Source organism: Scophthalmus maximus, chromosome 11, assembly GCF_022379125.1.
Source record: "Scophthalmus maximus strain ysfricsl-2021 chromosome 11, ASM2237912v1, whole genome shotgun sequence".
Taxonomy (NCBI): Eukaryota; Metazoa; Chordata; class Actinopteri; order Pleuronectiformes; family Scophthalmidae; genus Scophthalmus; species Scophthalmus maximus.
In genome coordinates this window covers 22955001-22978306 of record NC_061525.1, presented here as the reverse complement: position 1 = coordinate 22978306, position 23306 = coordinate 22955001, and the positions used below count along the sequence as shown (strand labels likewise).

At 46.8% G+C, this 23306-nt stretch overlaps 1 protein-coding gene across 13 annotated transcripts in view; it reads right to left on the bottom strand.

Moving 5' to 3' along the window:
• Positions 1 to 23306, bottom strand: part of gramd1bb (GRAM domain containing 1Bb) — a 103268-nt gene that overhangs the window by 11611 nt on the left and 68351 nt on the right. For 10 of the 13 annotated variants that reach the window (XM_047335599.1, XM_047335604.1, XM_047335600.1 and 7 more), the window contains 5 exons: positions 17729 to 17939; positions 14266 to 14286; positions 12986 to 13009; positions 10020 to 10040; positions 1045 to 1129 (listed from right to left, as the gene is read on the bottom strand). In XM_047335599.1, the coding sequence (XP_047191555.1) occupies positions 1045 to 1129; positions 10020 to 10040; positions 12986 to 13009; positions 14266 to 14286; positions 17729 to 17939 (362 nt within the window). The remainder of the gene's footprint in view (positions 1 to 1044; positions 1130 to 10019; positions 10041 to 12985; positions 13010 to 14265; positions 14287 to 17728; positions 17940 to 23306) is intronic. The other 3 variants (XM_035622738.2, XM_047335602.1, XM_047335601.1) reach the window with 2 other exon arrangements.

Here is a 23306-nt window from a genome sequence, read left to right as displayed (position 1 = left end):
AGCGGTTAGCATGCACGCTAACGTCGGGGTCCGTTTGCTACTGTTAGCTGCACACGGCTGACAATGAACCAATCAGGTCGCTTGATTTGAGCTACCCGTTTTTTAAAATTCGAACACACGTCACGCGTCAACGCGACTGCGCCTGTGTTTTGATACGGGCTAGCACTTAGCACGCATGCTAACGTCCGAGTGGAACACGGAGCCAGAGTTAAACTGTCAAAATTCTGCATGTACTTTAACAGAAGAAGCGCAGGAAGTGTTTCCGATATAATCGTAATCTATGAAATTCGAACGGGAGCGAGAGGACGGTGAGATTCAACAAGCTCAAGTTGAGTTTGATAGATTTTCACAGTTTAAAAAGAACATTTCGCCGTGTTATCCCTAACGATATTCCTGAATTTCCCTCGGGATAAATAAAGTATCTACTAAACCAAACTAAACTATTCCACTGACAGCAGGTTTACTACGCTTGCACAACATTTTAACTTTTTTTATTCATTTTTTCTTTTAGAGGGGAGTTGGCCCCGGCCCCGCCCCCGCTGCTGAAAAAAATCATAGAGGAAACACTGTGAACACTCCCTGCGCTGCACGTCCGCCCTCCCACTGTGTGTGTGTGTGTGTGTGTGTGTGTGTGTGTGTGTGTGTCGTTGATAAGCTACGCCGAGGTCGTCGCACAGTTTCACCCTGGAGGTTTAATCTTCGAGGCGTTTCAGACAAAGACGAGCATTCATCGGAGGGTCGAGGGGGAGGAAAAAATAAATAAAATCACGCAACAGACAATTTAACTAAACTTGGGACATTGCGTGTCTTTCCCGACAGAGTGCAAGCGTGCAAAGTTTATAATCTCATCATTCAAAATCGAGACATATTTACAATCGCGTTAATTGCGTTCCGACTCCAGGAACATTCCGATATCCGTGTGTGTGTGTGTGTGTGTGTGTGTGTGTGTGTGTGTCTGACGAGCAAAAGGATGAAATATTTTTTCTAATCATTAACGGGGTGAGGAAGCTGCACCCTGCCGCTCCCTCGGTGGCGTCCACTCACCCACAATGAGTCTCTCTGTGTCGGGGAGCTGCTTGAAGAGTTTCCTAAAGTCCTCATTGCGCTGCTTGTACGTCGGGCTCAGCACCTGCAGTGACAGGCAGAGTCAGAAACATCACACACACACACACACACACACACACACACACACACACACACACACACACACACACACATACACACACACACACACACACACACACACACACACCCCGGGGGGATGCTCGGGTCAAAGGTCACGTGAGGTGACCTTGCGAAAACCTGCGCCACAGGTTCGATCATGGCGTTTCATTCTGTGAGGAAGTGTCAACAAGCACTGGCAAAATGGACGTACAGCGTGCGGCGGATGGTGCAAGCATCACGAGTCATCTGAAGTCATTGGTGATATATTCTAAAAAGCGCAATTCCAAAAGAAACGTCAGCCCGCTGCAGATTTTCATTCCACACACACATGCGGCCGCCGAGCGTTTACGGCGTCAATGAGTCACTTTCCCCTCGATTGGCATCGCAAGCCGCCGTGCTTTTTTCCGACAACGAGCTTTTCTGTTCCAAGTCGGACGACTTGGATGAAATCTCAAGTTTAAACACAAGCGGTTAGAAAACAAAACCCGTTGCAGCACCGGGGGGATTTCACAAGATCACATGTTTCTCCTCCTGTGGCTCGATCTGCGGGAAGAACTTTCTGATTGTTTGGCGAGAGCGAGCCAACGAAACAAATCCAATAGAAAGCTCTTAAATGTGTTGGCGAAGCGGAGGTCCTCGCAGTCTGGTGCCAGATGCTTCCCTTCCTCAGGAAAAAGCCTCTAGGAAACAATAGCTGCCAATAAGCTAGAAGTTTCGCGAGGTAAACTGAGACAAAAGGAGAAGAAGAAGAAAAACATATTCCTCTGGCTCAGGGCTGGTGTAAAAAAAACAACAAATCCAGAACAGCCTGGTCACATAAAAAATCCCTACAAGAGCTTCCTCAGTGAAAAACAAGACGTAGACACAGTGGAACAGCGTTTGGGGGGAATCTGAGAGAAAAGTTTGGCGACGACGATGATGATGATGATGATAATGATGATGATGATGATGATGATGATGAAGGCGGCTGAAATCATGTGTGACAGATCTGAAAGCTTCTACTACGACGAACACCGTTTACACATCAGGTCACTCACACTGTGTCCTGACCACGACTCAAATCCAAACCAGTTACAACTCCAGTACAGGACAGGACAGGACAGGACAGGACAGACAGGACAGGACAGGACAGACAGGACAGACAGGACAGGACAGGACACGACAGACAGGACAGTACAGACAGGACGCTCACGGCAGCATCACAGTCCAGACGAAGCCTGTTCACTCTTCCCGAACCACAACAATTCCCCAACTCCCCCCACGTTGTTTTTTTCCGTTCGCTCTCCTCCTTTTTTGGAGTTTTTTAGTTCCTAGTTTTTTCGTTTTAACAAGGACACAACTTACAGCAGGGACGTCCTCGGTGTCCCACCCGGGGTCCCGCAGGTCCGAGGCAGCCCGGCCCCACTCGCCCTGCAGGAGCCACCCTGCCAACGCCTCGTCCAGCTCCAGCACGGCCTCCCACTGCGACATGGTACAGTCCCCGTCCAGTTCCACGTTCATCCTGAAGCCAGATCCTTTTTCTTTTGAGGGGGGGTGGGTGGGGGGGGGGGGCGCGCCTGAAGGCAAATTTTTCCAAAAAGGGAAGGTGGGCGGGTCAGGGGGGGCCGGGGGTCCCAGTGGATTCCCCTCTGGTAAGGCTGGTGTAACTTGTCAGTTACAGCAAGATGTGGAAAATAAGAGCTGGTGAGTCTATACGGAGGTTTGGAAGCTGCGCTGTCCGCCCCCCCCCCGGTCCTGGGAGCTGCTCCTCTTCAGCGTGGAGCCGCGGACACGGAATACTCCAGCCACATGATCCTCGTCTCGCCCTCTCTCTCGCTCGCTCTCTCCCTCCCTCGCTTCCTTTCACACACAGCGAGAGGAGCTACGGCCGTTGGCCTCTAGTAACCCCGGCCAACAAGTCCTTTATTATCATGCCAGTAGCTCTTTCCTTTTTTTTCTCCACCCCCCCCCCCCCTCCCTGCATACTCCTCCTAGTGAGTGTGTGAGATGTGTGTGTGTGTGTGTGTGTGCCCTCTGTGTGTGTGTGTGTGTGTGTGTGTGTGCCCTCTGTGTGTGTGTGTGTGTGTGTGTGTGTGAGTGTGTGTGTGTGTGTGTGTGTGAACCCTCTGTGTGTGTGTGTGTGAGTGTCTGTGTGTGAGTGTGAGTGTGTGTGTGTGTGTGTGTGTGTGCCCTCTGCGTCTGTGTGTGAGTGTGTGTGTGTGTGTGTGAGTGTGAGTGTGTGTGTGTGCGTTGCTGTCCAGTATGAGTATGCTGTGTGTAATTACTCTGTTTATGACCAGCAAAGAACGAAGAGGCCGGTTTACTTAAGGCAGAGCGAGGACCAGGACGAATACAAACAAGAGAGAGAGAAGAAGAGAACATGGGGGCCGGAGCAGAAGAAGAGTAAGAAATAAAAAAAATCTTTTGACTCGTAAAAAGTATGCGTCGTCCAAGTCCGTCTCGCCGAGCGGTCGGGTTACAGGGAACAGATGTGAGCGCGTGACCTCCAGTTACCTTTGCCTTCAAAACAACGCCATCAATCTCGACACGGGCCCTTTAGAAGGGGGGGGGGGCATGTTGCAAAACGCACTGTACATATTTCTTTTGCTTCATTCAGGTCTGTGTCTTTCATGTGCGGAAGAGATTCCCGGATTTAGAAACGAATGGGAACAAGAGTGCTGATGGTGATTTGAAGGCGTTGGACAGGACGGAGGGGCGTCGAGTGTCGTTGGGACCGAGGTCATTCGCCGTTCTCCTGATACGTGATCGGGCCTCTGTGACGGAGAAGGATGCAAAGGGACTGCAGCTCTTATTTTAGCGGGCGGTGTAAAAACAAAACCCCTCAAACAATCGCTGCGCACGTCTTCACCACTATTCTTAACTGCAAAGTATTTCAAGAGTCGAGAAGGTCGGCATAGCGATGGAGGGGAAACAAAACACATCTCCAGTCTCGTGTTACATGGAAATCACGTTTCCCAATCATCACTGTTCCTCAGACCCCGAGAGGTTGGGGGGGGGGGGGGGGGGGGGGGGATTATCTTCAGGTTCAGTCCTCTTGGATAAACAGTTCGGATCGTTCTCTCTCACACACGCAGCTCTATAAAGCTCTTACACCCGCTGAGAATTCCTTCACATCCTGTGGGTGAAATTCCAGCGGAACGCCTGAGAAACACACCAGAACACCAGAGCAGATCCTCGTTCCTGCTTTAGTTGCATGATTCGTTTTGTCTCACAGACCCAGGCAGGGAGAGAAAGAGGCCATTGTGCCGGACGCAGCGCTCCGGCGACAGTACAGGAGACTGAGTGATGAGTTTATGGATCTGCGTTTAACCATTAACCCGCTGGACAAACACGAGGAGATGGAGGAGACTGGTACTGTACAAACCAGGCTGGAGGAGAGTGTGTGTGTGTGTGTGTGTGTGTGTGTGTGTGTGTCCATCCGGTTAACAACAACAACAACAACAACTTCTATGCTGCTTTTTTTGATGGAAAAGTCAAATGGTCGCCAACGCCATCGCGTCGAGCTGCAGACGGAAACCAAGCAGACGATCTGTCACATGCTCGTGTGTCAGAGGCGTGGCCTCCGCGTGTCAGAGGCGTGGCCTCCGCGTGTCAGAGGCGTGGCCTCCGCGTGTCAGAGGCGTGGCCTCCGCGTGGATTCAAAGCAACAAATGACGTCGAGGAATCAGCTGACACTATTGAGCTCATTGATCGTGTGAGTATAAGAGGACGAGTGTGCAAGAAATCAGGAACCATTTTATGAGCAGTGTCTCATTTGCTTCATGTAGTTTCTCTTGTACTTTTCCTTTACGGCTAAAGTGCGTGATTCAAACTACAGTGAAAGGAAACAACAACATCTTTCTTAACAAGCCATTTGGTCTCATGTAAAGTATTGAAATACGATCTGTCACTGCGGCTACTTTCTGTTGCACGATATAGTGTCCCAGAAATTATCGCCATAAACGATGTTATGGTCGTCATTTACCATTTTCTCACACTCTGTAGCCTCGGTGTAAATTGTTTTTTAGATCATGTTATGTTTTGCATATATATATATATAAATATATATATATATATATATATATATATATATATATATATATATATATATATATATATATATATATATTTTAATAATGCTAAGTGCATTCGTTGGGAACTATATACTGATATCGTACGGTGCAGGAGCAAGTATTTCCGTTAGCAGGAAGTGTTATCAGGTGGGGTCAAGTCAAGTGTGTGTGTGTGTGTGTGTGTGTGTGTGTGTGTAACGCGTCACTGGTGAAGCTCAGTGTCACCGAGGGATGAAAATACACGGGAAAACTGAGAAAATACTTGAGCGTTGGATTGATTGATGGTCTTTAAATGAGGTTCGTTGACAATAGGGGCCGAAACTAACAATCATTTTCATGATCGATTAATCCGACGATTATTTTCTCCATTAATGGATCAGTTGTTTGGTTCATAAAATGTCATAAAATGGTTATAAATGTCAACCGTGTTTCCCAAAACCCCAAGATGATGTTCTCTTTCGTCCACACATTAAAGATATTCAGTTGACTGTCACAGAGGAGCAAAGAAACCAGAACATATTCACATTCAAGAAGCTGAAATCAGAGAATTTCGACCTTGTTTCCCTCATAAAAACTACTTGAACCGATTAATCGCTTATCAAAATAGTTCGCAATTAATTTAGTAGTCGATTACTAATCAATTCATCAATTAACTGTTGCAGCTCTAGTTGACAATAAAGAAAGGACTATCAGCTGCAACAGTTCATTTATTCATTGATTAGTAATCGACTACTAAATTAATCGCCAACTATTTTGATAATCGATTAATCGGTTCAAGAAGTTCAAAATTCTCTGATTTCAGCTTCTTGAATGTGAATATTCTCTGGTTTCTTTGCTCCTCTGTGACAGAGAACTGAATATCTTTGGTGTGTGGATGAAACAAAACATCACCTTGGTGGTTTTGGAGACACGATCGACATTTTCCACCATTTTATAACATTTCATGAACCAAACAACTGATCGATTAATCGATAAAGACAATAATCGTTAGCTGCAGCTCCACATCGGCAGTTTTTCCGGTTGCAATTGATGCCACGCGGCAGATGGATCCTGATTTTCTCGCCCACTCGCGTCGCACGCGACCTGTCGTCGTGACGTCTGCGTCTGCTGGACGCCAACAGTTGGAGAAAGTGCTCTGCGCCACGTGTGGGCCAGCGGCGAGAGAGGATGTGAGTGGCGTGTTATAACGGAGAGAAGTTGTGGACACGAAGGGGGGGGGGGGGGGGCAGCAGAGCGGGAACAGGAGGGCCATGCATGCGGAGCCCCGAAGCCCCGCGCTCCGCCCCCCCCCCGGCGCCCGGGAGGCCTTCGAGGCTCTCGTCCACAGGAACCCCCCGGGGTGGCTTGGCCGATTTGTCCGGCGCGGCGAGGCGACCGGAGCGCCTGTTGCCACCTGCCGCGTGCCCCACGCAGATCCTCGTTCCTGCTTTAGTTGCATGATTCGTTTTGTCTCACAGACCCAGGCAGGGAGAGAAAGAGGCCATTGTGCCGGACGCAGCGCTCCGGCGACAGTACAGGAGACTGAGTGATGAGTTTATGGATCTGCGTTTAACCATTAACCCGCTGGACAAACACGAGGAGATGGAGGAGACTGGTACTGTACAAACCAGGCTGGAGGAGAGTGTGTGTGTGTGTGTGTGTGTGTGTGTGTGTGTGTCCATCCGGTTAACAACAACAACAACAACAACTTCTATGCTGCTTTTTTTGATGGAAAAGTCAAATGGTCGCCAACGCCATCGCGTCGAGCTGCAGACGGAAACCAAGCAGACGATCTGTCACATGCTCGTGTGTCAGAGGCGTGGCCTCCGCGTGTCAGAGGCGTGGCCTCCGCGTGTCAGAGGCGTGGCCTCCGCGTGTCAGAGGCGTGGCCTCCGCGTGGATTCAAAGCAACAAATGACGTCGAGGAATCAGCTGACACTATTGAGCTCATTGATCGTGTGAGTATAAGAGGACGAGTGTGCAAGAAATCAGGAACCATTTTATGAGCAGTGTCTCATTTGCTTCATGTAGTTTCTCTTGTACTTTTCCTTTACGGCTAAAGTGCGTGATTCAAACTACAGTGAAAGGAAACAACAACATCTTTCTTAACAAGCCATTTGGTCTCATGTAAAGTATTGAAATACGATCTGTCACTGCGGCTACTTTCTGTTGCACGATATAGTGTCCCAGAAATTATCGCCATAAACGATGTTATGGTCGTCATTTACCATTTTCTCACACTCTGTAGCCTCGGTGTAAATTGTTTTTTAGATCATGTTATGTTTTGCATATATATATATATAAATATATATATATATATATATATATATATATATATATATATATATATATATATATATTTTAATAATGCTAAGTGCATTCGTTGGGAACTATATACTGATATCGTACGGTGCAGGAGCAAGTATTTCCGTTAGCAGGAAGTGTTATCAGGTGGGGTCAAGTCAAGTGTGTGTGTGTGTGTGTGTGTGTGTGTGTGTGTGTGTGTGTGCAACGCGTCACTGGTGAAGCTCAGTGTCACCGAGGGATGAAAATACACGGGAAAACTGAGAAAATACTTGAGCGTTGGATTGATTGATGGTCTTTAAATGAGGTTCGTTGACAATAGGGGCCGAAACTAACAATCATTTTCATGATCGATTAATCCGACGATTATTTTCTCCATTAATGGATCAGTTGTTTGGTTCATAAAATGTCATAAAATGGTTATAAATGTCAACCGTGTTTCCCAAAACCCCAAGATGATGTTCTCTTTCGTCCACACATTAAAGATATTCAGTTGACTGTCACAGAGGAGCAAAGAAACCAGAACATATTCACATTCAAGAAGCTGAAATCAGAGAATTTCGACCTTGTTTCCCTCATAAAAACTACTTGAACCGATTAATCGCTTATCAAAATAGTTCGCAATTAATTTAGTAGTCGATTACTAATCAATTCATCAATTAACTGTTGCAGCTCTAGTTGACAATAAAGAAAGGACTATCAGCTGCAACAGTTCATTTATTCATTGATTAGTAATCGACTACTAAATTAATCGCCAACTATTTTGATAATCGATTAATCGGTTCAAGAAGTTCAAAATTCTCTGATTTCAGCTTCTTGAATGTGAATATTCTCTGGTTTCTTTGCTCCTCTGTGACAGAGAACTGAATATCTTTGGTGTGTGGATGAAACAAAACATCACCTTGGTGGTTTTGGAGACACGATCGACATTTTCCACCATTTTATAACATTTCATGAACCAAACAACTGATCGATTAATCGATAAAGACAATAATCGTTAGCTGCAGCTCCACATCGGCAGTTTTTCCGGTTGCAATTGATGCCACGCGGCAGATGGATCCTGATTTTCTCGCCCACTCGCGTCGCACGCGACCTGTCGTCGTGACGTCTGCGTCTGCTGGACGCCAACAGTTGGAGAAAGTGCTCTGCGCCACGTGTGGGCCAGCGGCGAGAGAGGATGTGAGTGGCGTGTTATAACGGAGAGAAGTTGTGGACACGAAGGGGGGGGGGGGGGGGGCAGCAGAGCGGGAACAGGAGGGCCATGCATGCGGAGCCCCGAAGCCCCGCGCTCCGCCCCCCCCCCGGCGCCCGGGAGGCCTTCGAGGCTCTCGTCCACAGGAACCCCCCGGGGTGGCTTGGCCGATTTGTCCGGCGCGGCGAGGCGACCGGAGCGCCTGTTGCCACCTGCCGCGTGCCCCACGTTCAGAACGCTTTCGTCTGGTGGCGTCAGGCGGTTCGACCACATCTGAGGGTTCAGATCAGAGCCAGGGGTCGTGGCTGTGTGTGGAACTCTGGGACCAAAACTCGTCGACCTCTCCGCCAAATGGGTGGTTTTCGCTATGCTGGTGGCAACAGCGCCGAGTGGAAGTCAATGGAATGAGAAACAGGCGGGCGGGAGGGGATGTCATCATCCCCCCGCTCTGAGAGAGGTATTCGGTGGGTGGAGGGGGTGGTTGCACAAGAATACAAGTCATGCTTACTCTCAGGATGTGTTGTCTCTCATGCTATAGGGAGAGAAGGGAAGAGTGTACACACAGGGGGTAAATAAATGAAAATAATAATAAAGGAAATACAACAACGCAGAATTGGGATTAAAGAAACTAGGGGAGAAAGGACCGTGAGGTAGGCCTGTCGTCACGACAACTAACTGTCACAGAAATGATCGCGATAAACAATATGAATCGTCCTTCTTAAGACCGCTGTTTTGACAGCGAGTCACGTGAGCTCGGTCGCTGCGCGGTTCGACTCCGCCGCGATTCGTGAAATCCATATTTGCTGACATTTCGGCGACCGAACCAGAGATTTATTAATTCGCACGGCGAGAAGACAGACGCAGCGCGACTCGCCGTTCATTCTCGTGTCAACAGACGCAACGGCTGTTATTCATTTTAATATTCATGTGTGGCACGATAAGTACATAGTGTAATCATCGCGACAGGCCCACCGTGAGGCGTTGCATTTAACACATCCTTTCAACTCAACTGTGGGTTTTAACGCATCAGGACAGTGGTCCTGCAGCGTTAGCACTCCATCTTGTGGCGCGATACAGAACTGCAACAGCGTGCCTTTCGCTCTGCACCCTGAAGAATTCCACTTTTTTTAAAAAAAAACATCATATCTATAAGTCCATTTTTTCCCCACTTGTCTCGCATCCCCGCATGAGAACCATCCTCCTGTCGCTCGTCCACCCAGTCGCCCACACACAACAACATGAACACACACATTGGCCAAAACATCTACAGCCATCGATGACGCACACAAAAGTCACATTTAAATTTAAAAAAAAAAAGTCAGACTTACGTTGTACCAGCTTTGGCTCTTCTGCGGAGAGAGAGAGACAAAGAGAAAGAGAGAGAGAGAGAGAGAGAGAGAGAGAGAGAGAGAGAGAGAGAGAGGATGTATTAAAGTATGTGAAGCCAGTGAAGACAGCGAAAGGCTGGTGGGCTCGCGGTGACACACCGAGGGCCTGAAACACAATCTTCTTCTCGGTTATAAAAACAACAAGCACCGGCGGGCGTGAAGGTTCGAGCTGGACCTTCAACGCAAATCCTCCCTGTCCGGAAAGATCCACAGGAAGTGACGGAACGCTATTCAAGTACCGAGAGGCGACGCGCGCTTGAGGGAGAAATTCTCTTTCAGTTCACTCGAATGATTCTGATATTAACGTGTTGACTGTTAAAATAGAGGATTTCCAAGATTTCCTGTTGTGGGAGAAGACTGAAAGTAATTTCACTCCAAATGTTCCATATCCTGCTTCAGAGCGTTAGAGTGTCCATTACACCTCAGAGCTCGGAGGTCGGAGGTTATCGTTCCATTACACCTCAGAGCTCGGAGGTCGGAGGTTATCGTTCCATTACACCTCAGAGCTCGGAGGTCGGAGGTTATCGCTCCATTACACCTCAGAGCTCGGAGGTCGGAGGTTATCGTTCCATTACACCTCAGAGCTCGGAGGTCGGAGGTTATCGTTCCATTACACCTCAGAGCTCGGAGGTCGGAGGTTATCGTTCCATTACACCTCAGAGCTCGGAGGTCGGAGGTTATCGCTCCATTACACCTCAGAGCTCGGAGGTCGGAGGTTATCGTTCCATTACACCTCAGAGCTCGGAGGTCGGAGGTTATCGTTCCATTACACCTCAGAGCTCGGAGGTTATCGTTCCATCATAATCTCTGAACTCGGAGTTACCGACCTGAACGCCTCGTCACGATAACTAACTTTTTGTTGCACGATATATATTGTCCCGGGAATTATCGCCATAAACAATACTATCGTCATTTTTCAGATTGTTTTTTGAAACTGAATCGTCGTGTGAGCTTTGCCGTAAAGGCCAGTTGGCCGTTGGTGCGATCTGTGCCGCTGCTGAGATGCTATTATCCAAAGTTTAGACTTCAGAAAGATATTAAGAAATCCATATTTTCTGACATTCTATAGACCAAACCATTAATTGATTAATCATACGACCAGAGAAGATGACAGTTGTTGACATGAATTCTTACGTCAGCAAACACGTCGCCACATTATTGAGGTCAATAAAAAATGATTGAGTTCATATTCATGTATCCTGCGATAAGTCGATAACGTAATTATCGTGACAGGCCCACCGACCTCCGAGGGCGGAACTTTGACTTGGAAGGTTGGAGGAAGTTCACCACCCCGACTTCTGAGCTCGGAGGTATAATGGAACGCAGCTTTAGATATTCTAGAATAATATTTGCCTTGACGCACATTAACTACAACGTGTCCTTCTCTTCAGCTTAGGAAATCATTCAGCGATAACATTCAATAACCATTCAAGAATCCTGAGTGAAATGATTTCAACTTCTTAACGAATCAATGGGGCCGTTGATATGATTCATGAAATATCTCCGAGGTGTCATTCCTCCTGTCGTCGATCTTCTTCTTTTCCTTTTGTTTTGGTGACCGTCATTAAAAACGGCCGGCCGATTTCTGCTGCAGCTTCCGAACAGCAGAGGGCAGCGGAGATGCATCTTAAAAAATCGTGACTATGACATTCCAACATTTCTATTTCCCCCATTTGCAACAAAAACATAAAACAATTTCCCGCTCTAATAAAGTTCCAAGAGCAAAAAAAAAAAAAAAAAACGTCCCATAGGAGAAACACATGCAGGTGATCATTCAGAGAGAAGGAGGAGGAAGAGGAGGAGGAGGAAGAGGAGGAGGAGGGGAGACAACGTGATATCCAGTGTCTGATTACAGTTGTACATTAATGTAAAACAACAAAATAGATTGTATTTTTTCTTATTTTATGAGTATAATAGTCGGACTTTGCCTCACACTGTTGTTACTGCTCACCTGATAACGGCGAGTATGAAAATTAAAGTCAGACTCACCAACAACCTGAAATCATTCCTGTTGGTTCTTTCTCCGTCTCTGGCATGTTTTTTTTTTTTTCTTTCTCCGCGGTTGTGCACAGAGACCAGAGAGTGCAGGTCGAGGCCCCGAGGCCCCGACTGTGACGGTCGCACGGCTAATGTGGACTAATCTGATCTGAAGGTGACAAGAGTCACGAGAGAGGAACTACTTAAGAGGCCCATTGTGTGTGTGTGTGTGTGTGTTAGAGCGACCCTAACCCAAAACCTCTTTTGTGATTGTACATCTCATAAATATATCATTTGGTTTGAATGTCACCACGTATCAGGTCGTGGATCAGAAAATGCTCAATCTCATATGTTGGTTTGTTTCTTCTGTCTTTCTTGGTCTTTGTCTTTTCATTTATTTCCATTAAATTGTTTGCACCTCCTTTTAAAATACGTCTTTATTCATTTTCTATTCATGTATTTATTTTCCGTCCTCTGTTTAGAGTTATTCATGTTTGTAATTTTTTTTGTATTATGTCAAAAAAATTGTGAAAACCTTAATAAAATATAAATCATAAAAAAAAAAAATACTCTCATGATGGCAAACAGACCCTCAAAAAAATGTGTGTGTCTGTGGTGTTATTACGAACTAAATAAATGGTGGAAGTGATGCGTCGTCATGGGCGATGTCCGTCTTGTCGGATTACGACCGACACTTTCACACTGTTCACACGTCGGCGTCCTCCAGATGAATTCAGGGGAAGAAGTGGAAAACGACACGAGGGACCTAAAACTATGGGGGGGGGGGGGGGTTGGGGTGGAGGGGGGGGGGGGGGGGGTCCATCCTCCAAAGTCGCACAGCTACAGAGGAAGTGGAGGGCCGGGGGGCGGGGGGGGGGGGGGCTCGGGGGGTGAATGGGTCAAATGAAAACGAAGAAGAAAATGCTTACTTTAATCAGGTTTAGTCTGTCATACTGAAAGAAAAAATTAAAAAGAGAAAGCAAAATGTTAAAACCAAAAGCAAGTGAGCAACATGAACATGGAGGAATATGAAATATTAAAAATGTAACCGCTCTATACTGCCTTAGAAGTTCCAGCATGTGTGTGTGCGCGCGCGTGTGTGTGCGTGTGTGTGTTTGTGCGTGTGCGTGCGTGCGTGTGTGTGTGCGTGTGCGTGTGTGTGTGTTCCTGCGGAGAGGAGCGGCGGCGCCCCCGTGTTGTTTTTTTCGCTGAACGCACTCTTTTATTTGGATTGCATTAGGACCAGGGTGATCAGGCTCACGTTGCTGGGACGACCTCACGCCATCCGGGGGTCATGTGACTACTGCTGACCACAGAGGCTCACGGGAGGGGGGAGGGGGGGAGGGGGGCACCGTGGCACAGAAACGAGGAGTGATGTAATCACTCGGCATGTGTATCTGTGTATGTACGCATGGAAACTCCATTGAACGTCTTCCTCTGTGAAAGTCTGACACGAGCTAGAACCAAACTCTTTTGACCATGACATGGAAATAAAACGTGGGACGAAGAGGAGAAGAAGACGAGATGGATGAAGCGAGAGCGCGGGGTTGGGTGGCGATGCACTCCAACGACATTCCAATCCGCGGGGGGGGGGGGGGGTGCTCAAAAATAATGATGTGGTCCGTGTAGAGCTTTGGTGCCAGATCACAAAAATGAAATTAAAAAAAAAATGTAACGACAGGACGAGTTTGCGAAGAGACGGATAGGACAAAAAGAAATGTGACGATTATCTGCAACTGAAACGTTCATTTTCATTCTCGGGGGGTCGTGGAAAGCTCCACTTCCACAAACTATTTGCTTTTAACGTCTCTACATTTGAACAACATGTAATCAGGAATTGCATATCACCAGAAGAAGGACAGGGGACACGGGGTGGGGTGGGGGGGGGGGGGGGGGGGGGGGGGGGGGGGGGGGTGGGGGGGGGGGGGGGGGGTTGTATGTGGTGGGCTTGTCAGTTCTTTCGAGGAATGTCCATCTGCCGTGGTCGTGGGTGCAGATGGGGGCTTGGTGACGGTTGCAATGTGCCAAGGAACAAGCTGGGTTCAGTGGGGGTGAAAGCATTGCAAACAAGGTTTTGGACATTTCCACAGAGCAGCTCACAAGACAAGAAGTTGGGGTGGGGGGGGGGGGGGGTGGGGTGGGGGGGGGAGAAGAAGAAGCTGGGCACGGAAATATTTGAAGAAGAAACAGAAAAAAGAGTAATGCTTACTTTGGAAAGTCGCTTGTGAGACTAGCATGCAATCAGGAGAAGAACAAAGAAAAATCAGAGAGAGAGAGAGAAAGAAAAAAAATGAAACTGAAGAGAGAAAAAAACTGAACAGAAATAAAACTGCAAGAAGAAACACAGCTGAGAGAACCAACAGAGGAACGGAACAGTCGTTATCAGATGACACACGTTATCACACGGCATGTGGCGTCGGCAGCGGAGAGAGAGAGACAGAGAAGAGAGGAGAGAGAGAGAGGGCGTGCACACTGTGTCGCCGTGGAGACGGAAACTAAAAGAAGGGAGACGTCGAATAAAGAAAGAAAGAGAAAACAACAACGACGACAACGAGTGATTTTAAAAAAACAAAACAGCAGAGACGGATGACGAAGAGGAGGAGGAGGAGGAGGAGGAGGTCAAAGATGGAGGGGGCGTCATGGCTGAGCACATGCTCCTCTGCAGAAACCACCTGATGGATGGACCCTAGAATATGTTTTATGCTCCCTTAAATAATCACCTGGGATATCCACATATCCTCTTGATTGATATAAACACTCGGGTTCCTTCCCAGTGTGTCGCTGCCTTGGTGGAGTTACTTTAGTCATTCCCCGTTTCCTGTATGTGGCGTTGTCGTTGTCGTTTCCTGTTTTACTTTGAAAGTCCCTTTCCTCACTTCCTTTCCCCTTTGTGTCTTGTCTTTGTTCACTTTACGTTTCCTCGTGTTTCCCTGTGATGGCCTGCAGCTGGTCCCAGCGTGTCTCACCTGTGCCTCACCTCGCCTTGTGTATTCATGCTGCGCTCCAGTTTGACCTCGGGACTCGGAATTACGACCTCCGAGTGGGACAGTGCAAACGGAACGCCCCTGCGAGTCGGTAAATAAACCACTGTGCTGTATTTTTGTCATGATATGATAGTAGTTGATGAGGTCCACATCATTTGTACTTTGGATGATTACGTTAGGGGCCTCTTGATAACCTTTTGACCTTTCATTTGAAACCCGCTCCGATCTTCTCTTTACCTTGCGTGACCAGATGTTGCATAAGACCTTCTGGAGTCCTGTATAGGTCTATGCTTTACGAAGTGTCGGTTGAGTTGTCCCTTTGGCTGGATGCTCTCCAAGCTCTGCAGGGCTTGTATTGATGCTGGTCTTTTTGTAATAAACCCTTATATACAATCAAGACGGTGTCGGCGGACTTCTCTTCAGTACATCTTCACGTCATCGCTACTCAATATACAACACCACCGATCCGAGGTAAACTGGAACGCAGCATTAGTCTCTGTGATCCCGGGTTTGCTTCCGCTCTATTTTTCGACCCCCCCGTGACCTCTTCTCTTTCTGGCGTTCCTGTTTGGATCTGTGTCCGGCTCAGTCATGGATGACCTGCGTTAGATTCGCTGTTGTTCGCTGCAGGGACTGCAAGTCAATTGCAGTTTTTCTTATAATTTCCTGCACTTTGACATCGGGCCCTGCCTCGTGGAAACCTGACCAGAGAGGCGGACATTTGAGGCGTCAGCATTGAGAGCGAGTCAAAATCAGCTAGATATCTCACAAAGACTTTCTTCTAACGCCTAATTCCTTCTTCCAGGTTCTCGGTTCAGCGCCTCCTTGCTGAGCTGTGACAGGAGGAGGGGAACAACAAGGACACATCTCACAACTCTTTGAATTTCGATCCAGTCTCTTAAACGGGAACAACGTTAGGAGCGGATCTGTTAAACGTCAGTAGTAACAGGTGGAAACAGTATTAAGTAGAACGCCTGATTATTGTTTTCAAGGCAGATTTAAAACACGCGGACTCATCCTTTAAACCACAACAACATTCTCAACACATATTCAGGCTGAAATTCCTTTCTTGAATGTCCAAAAACAATCTTATAAAAAAACATATACGCAAGTGATAAAATGCTTGACATAATCCTCCCTGAGCAGCGCTCCTTCACCCTGCATCATCGCTTGCTCCCGACGGTGAGTGAATAAGTTCAGCTGTCAATGTGAAAACTCAGAAACAAAAACTCTGCAAACGTGTCTTTTTAACTACGCTCATCTGTTCACCTTTCAGTTGTGGAGAAATAAAGAGTTTTAAGAGACTGGGGAGAAGATGAGATGTGGAAATGAAAGGCTGGAATGGAGGGAGAGAGAGAGAGAGGGGGGGGGGGTGGGGGTGGGGGAGGGGGGTGACAGCTACAGCTCAATTTGTACATACTGATGTCCGTATGAACAAATCAATAACCAATCGTAACACACACGTCACTACACAACTCTAACAACGCATTGGTGCGGCCGCGGTCAATGGATGGATGCAGCTTCTACAGATCATCTCGGCCGTCACAGAGTCAGGAAGGCGTCACTGACGATACATATGTACACACATATATATATATATATATATATATATATATATATGTATATATAAATGATCTAATGCAATATGCCAGGCTGATGCCACAGTCTGACAGGGCAACAATCACTGCCAAATGTCAATGTTGTTTTACATCTTTGTTTTTCTTCTTCTTCTGTTTCTATCTCCTGCTTCGAACGAGAAACACACAACGTTACTTCACGTCATATAAACCCTCACATTTGATGCTTTCCTACCGCATATGCACGCAACGAGTAATAATCACCGGTGACGTCTCGCTGTTAACGTTTCTGGTTAGTTGATAACTTCAGGTTTTTAAAGACGCGTTTTAACCTTGATTAATGAAACCGACACTTGGTGTCCTACAGCGAGGCCTCTTCTGTCTCTGCACTCGTTCTCTCCTCATCGCACCGACCGTCTCCAGTGGACAGGACGCACGGATTTGAGCTTGCGTGACCTGAGCTGAGAACTTGATGTGGTTGTCGAGCTGAAAATACTACAAACTTCACACTAGACATGTTTTAAAGGTGACATATTATGCAAGAATCACTTGTTCAGTGTTTGTGCACATATATGTGTGTATCTGTGGAGCCTGCCGGCCCACAAACTATGAAACCATGAGCTGGCTAAACCCACCGGTTCAGACTTCTCTCCCACTGTGATGTCACAGTTGGACTCTTTTGGGGGTTTCCCCGCCTGTAAATGTGAGAATCTGCACTTTTCTGGTGAAGGGGCGTGACATGTCCTACACTTTTTGAAATCGGTTGACCAATCGCAACAGACTGGGCCAGCTGGCCAATCAGAGCAGACTGGGGGGTTTATCGGGAGGAGGGGGCGGGGCCAAATCCAGGCGTTTCAGACCGAGGGTGAAAAGAGGAGCTGCGGGAATGGGCCGTACGAGAACACTGATGCCTTGTCTGAACATTAGAGCATGTAAACCTTTTCAAGTGGTCACACAAATTAAAAGTATGAACCTGAATGTGAGCGTGATATGTCACCTTTAAACTGCGATAAAACGACGGCACACTTCAAACCGAGACGCCGTGAACCTCCATTTCCACCAGACGGGCACAAAAAGGAGCCGCCGCCTCCTCCTCCTCCCGGTCACTCACCTTTGAGTTCTTTCCCCCGCTTCGCGCTGACTGCAGCGAGTACGTTCTCTGGACGACCTGCTCGGGCGTGGAGGGGGACTTGTCAGAGGAGTGGTCGGAGCCCTTCTCCACCATGTTCTCGCCCTCCTGGGTCTGCGGCGTGGGAGAGCGCGAGCGTTTGCGTAGGACCGGCGAGCAGGCGGGCGTGCTCTTGTTCGAGTTACTGGCAGTGCTGGAAGACAAGAGCAGGAGAGGAGAGGAGATGAGGGAAAAACACGAACCGATTCATATTTGTTTTTTTTTTATGTCGCTGACTGTCACGGTTTGTTGAAGCAGGACCCAAAATACTATAGCATTTAATGAAAAGTATCAAAAAAAACAAAAACTTAAACTCTGGAACGTGGACACAAAGTAATGAGCTGACACATACTAGGCAGGACACGATAAATACTCTTTGTTGCAACGACATATCGTCCCAGAAATTATTGCCATAAACGATACAATCGTCGTTTTAAGACCATTTTTTGCTACTGAATCATGTGAGCTCGCTTGTTGCTGCTGAGAGAAATGTTATCCGAAGTTTTACACTTGCGTTTTTAGGCCTCAGACAAAACAAGCAAATTCGCAGACACGGTGCCTTTAGAAAAAATATTAAGGAATCCATATTTTCGGACATTTTTATAGACGAAACCAGTAAAAAGATTGATCACGTGACGAGAACAGGTGGAAGCAGCGAGACTTTCCTGGACGATAAGTCTATAACGTTAATATCAGCAGAGGATCACAGGGAAATACAAGAAACAGAAAGAAACAGAAAAGCAGACACGGGAGCACAGGAAATGAATATTACAAAAATAAAAACAGGAAATACAAAACCCAAGATGAACGAATCACCCCCAGCAACAAGGGAGGGCGATGACATCAAAATCATGAACACGAAAGTATACCACCCAGAAACTTAACAATTCACAAGAAACAAAGAGTTCATCAGAGTCTTCACAAAAAAAAAAAAAATGTCCAAAAGACGTCTTGCCAAGGACCACGACAAGCGGCCATCTTGAATTATACAAAGAATATCCTCTAATCTGTTAAAGTGCCCCGTGGAAATCACACGAACACTCATTGAATACACCCCTGTCAGTTTTGACAACAGCACAACACACACACACACACACACACACACACACACACACACACACACACACACACACACACACACACACACACACACACACACACACACACACACACACACAGACACACACACACACACACACACACACACACACACACACACACACCAACGAAAGCAGCAGCAGCGAGGGAAACAAACGTGGAGACTTTTTTTTACACACACGACCTGAGGGTTTTCTCACTAGTGCCGCACCTTTAAGAAGGAAACGGACATGACAACATGTTTGTTTCTGAGCCCGTCGCCAATTAAGTAATGTTCCGCCCGGGCGGGAAAAACAAGGCGGCTCGAGTCGTGGCGACCTTGACGTCTTTATCGAGCCGCGGCGTCGTTGGGATCCTGTGAAATATGAGGCCGAATAAATGAAATGGCTCCCCCCCCCCCCCCCCCCCCCCCCCCCCCCCGAAACACTAAAAACTGTTTTTCCGTGCCTGCAGCAAAGCCGCTGAGCCCGTGTGGAAGACATAACACAGATTAAATGACCAGAGACCGGCAGCATGTGATTCTCAAAGGGGACGTGTTGGGGGGATTTGATTTTATTGAACCTCCGCTAACAAGAGGAGGAACTGGTGTCTTTGGACAGGTCGTCCCTGTTCTGCCACCGTGCACTGAGTTACCATCAGGTCGCCGTGACGATGATGATCCAGCATCTCTCGCTCTCGCCTCTTCTCTCTCCGACTGGAGTCTCAGACGAGACGCCTTCTCCTCAGAACGACCGGCGCCTGGTGAAGTGATCTGCGCCCGCCAGGCTCGGTTACTTGAACACTGGCGTTACGCGAGACATCGCGTCACCTGCCAGAGCCGATGGCCGCCGTTTGGTGGCCATGATCGCAGAGAGAGCAGCGGCGACGGCTTCCGACCCGACTGTCAGGGGAATTTATATTCATCACAAACTGGTTTGCTGTTCAGGGCGATGACCATTTGCGACGGTACAGTACTTTGTGTACCGACACCTGATTAGTCTCTACTGACCTGATTAGGATGACATTTCATTGACGTGTTATTTGAGGTGTGCGACCACCCACTGGCAGGTGAATGCCAGTTGACTCTTACATGCAAAAGCAATCTCCTGGTTCCCATCTAGCCTTTATTACTGTATCTTAAGTCCAGCTTTTAGTATAACTCATCCACATTGAGATGATGGGAAGAAGCAAAGGTGGTAATCTCTGCCTCGACTGTACCGAAGTGGGACCGCAGGTCTTGTAGATGCTGTCGGTTATCCACTGATTAGAAATGGCGCAATATTGTTGTGAAGGTCCTCTATTTGCTTTTTGTCCATCCGTCCCGATCAGGTCCGAATCTAAATGTTGTTTTCCCTACTTTGGACGCCAGTTACTGTGTGAGCGTTCAGCTGCAATGGGAGTGGCCAGTGGTCGCCCGGCAGCAGGACACAGGAGAGCGAACACGCGGCCACGTCCCGGGTCACAGATCCCGGCGAGAGCGACGCAGTAATAAAAATGACATCATCATACGCCAAGTAAGCTGGCAGCTGATTTAACATGCTGCGCGTTTGCCTGTGGCCACTCTGAATGTCTGAAAGCAGCTTTCAGGGCCAGTTCTCATCCAGACAGAGAGAAATACAGGCTTTTGTCCAAAGCGACTTACAATCATCCATGTTTGACACATATCATAGAGAGGCAGGTAACATTAAGGGCCAACAGTGGATTTTAGCCATAGCCGGGACTTGAACCCTGACCTTCTGTACCAAAGTCAGTGGTGAAACCCACTGAGCTCCTGTATACGAGTGGCAACCGCACCACATTGGTAAATGGACTATATTGATGTATCTCATTGACCACTAAAAACACATTCATACATTCCAACAGCGCTGCTGTTCCCCGCTCCTTTTCTGCCACATTCATACATAACGTAGTTACAGAAAATTAAAGTGAATGAATAATCAATAATGTGAACATCAGTTTTTAAGAAATGGGCAGAAAAAGGATCTGTGTAGAGAAAAGTTGAGTTTACAGTTGAACTTGGGACTGACTGCTGGACCTCCGGGCAAATGATTCCCATCCATCCCAAACGCATCCCGACACGTTTCCCAAAAGCCAGCTGATCACTAATAATAACAATACTAATAATCTTGCCATCTCTCCATCATGTAAAAAATCTCATAGGTAACGGAACACACATGAACGAGTCAGTTTTCCCTCCCGTGCAGACTAGGAGAGCATCTCCATGCAATGTGACAGTGGTGTTACATCACACACACACACACACACACACACACACACACACACACACACACACACACACAAATATTATATACATAAAGTTGAGGTCAGCGAAGTTTCGTCGACTACAGGATCATCTATATATATCTGGTGTTTTTTATAAGGGGAGGAACTCTCGGACCGCCTCGTCTTCCCTGACACACGGCGGGAAACAAAGGGAACACGGTTCCATCATCAGCATACGAACGAGCAAAAAAGCCTGATCAGTCATTCACACAAACAGTTTGCTCTGTGAACCAGCAGAGGTGTGGAGCGGATGCGCAGCCGACGCCGGCTGCTGTTGCTACATGTGCAAGACTGTTACTGTAAATCTATGAAGAAAAACATATCTCCGGGCTGTAACGATTAAAAAACACAGCACTCTTCATTCTCTTCAAAAAAAGGGAACTTTTGTTCCAGAGTTTGTGAGGAGGAGGAGGAGGAGGAGGAGGGAAGAGCCGCGGAGTTAGAGAGTTAGAGAGCTGTGTTGATTCACTGATCGTCCGCCTGCGTTTACCTCTCAGCGCTTCACACTTTAACAATTAAAAAGCCATATCACTTAGAGCGCCGCCCACGCCGCCACCGAGCTCCAGCACAGCTCAGCTCGGACAGAATATCGCTATAGCAACAGTGAACAGAGAGAGAGAGAGAGAGAGAGAGAGAGAGGTTTAAATATTCAGAGTGAGAGACTAAATATACTTCAGTTAGACACCTCCTGTGCAGGAGAAGCAGCCGGGAGGAGACGTGACAGACGAAGCGTCGCCGTGACCGCGTGACCACTCGACATTTGATGGACTGATTTTATGATCTCTCTTTGATAGAAATTTTAATAAATATACCTCATGTATTTGTTTACTAAGATACTCATTCTGAAGTCGTGTGCAATGGTTTTCTTTTACATGTTAAATGCAAGAGAGTTAAGGCCTCATCGATTCAAGTTTCTCTAAAAGAACTAAAAGAATTAAATCTATAATAAATGTTACTGAATAAGTTCTGATAAACACTAGAGCCTGACCAATATGGATTTCTTGGGGGCCGATATTGATATTAGGGAGTACAAGATTTCCGATTCATAAACAGATATACAGTATATATTATATATATATAGATTTAGAAATGTTTCAATGGTTCCTAAGATTGTTTTTTAACAAACCTTTACGACGGAGGAAATGCTTTTTAGTTTAACCATAAACTTTTATCATTAATAACTATAAATAAAAGGTAAACACAAATTCAACCAAATAGATCTTGAAATAAGATTGATTTAGATGATGATTTACTTTACGTTAAATGTAAACATTAATGCAAGTTAGTTTCTCCCTTTTATTCCGGACAATAAAAGATTTCAAATCGGTAAACATAAGCGCGAATATGTCTGTGAAACGCTCATAACGACCGAAATTATCGGCCAAAAGATATAAATATCGGTCGGGCTCTAATAAATACATGCGCACAGAATACTTGATAGAGCATGGAATACTAAATGCAATACTTTCCGGTGTAGGGCAGTAATTTCAAACAGTTAGAAAATGACGCGGTGCGACGGAGTATTAGGGGCCAAGGTGAGAGAGAGAACATGGAGACTCTGAGAATAAAGTCGTAATATCACGAGAGAATCAAGTCGTACCATTACAAGAAAGAAAAAGTCCTAATATTTCAGGTAAAAAGTCCAAAATTTTATGAGAATAAAGTCGTAATTTTACGAGAATAAAGCTTTTGAAACTTTTCTAGCAAAATTACGACTTTATTATTATTATTATTACTAAGACTCCGTCGTAACATGGAAACAAACTGAAGCTGTAAAATTAAATTAAAAAAAACAACAAATGTGGCCGCACTGCGTCTCAGCAACTTGATCGTTAAACGACAACGCCTCACAGTATTGCACAACGCGGCGCGTTCATGTGCACAGTGAACGAGGGGGAGGCTCGGGACTCCTCCGCATCACAGACACTCTGCACCACGTCGAGGCGTTGATCAGACAGGATTCCCCTCACGTCAGGCCTCGGAAGTAGGTCGAGTTCTCGCGTAGATATCGGGAGCAAGAAAAAAAAAGCAAAAAAAGCAAAAGAAACAAAAAGCAACAAGCAACTCTGCTTGTGCCACTTTGTTTCAAAGTCTTTTCTTTAAATAAGCCCTAAAGCTCTAAATCCAACCGGGCTCAAAGCCGCCGTCCCATTCGCTCGGC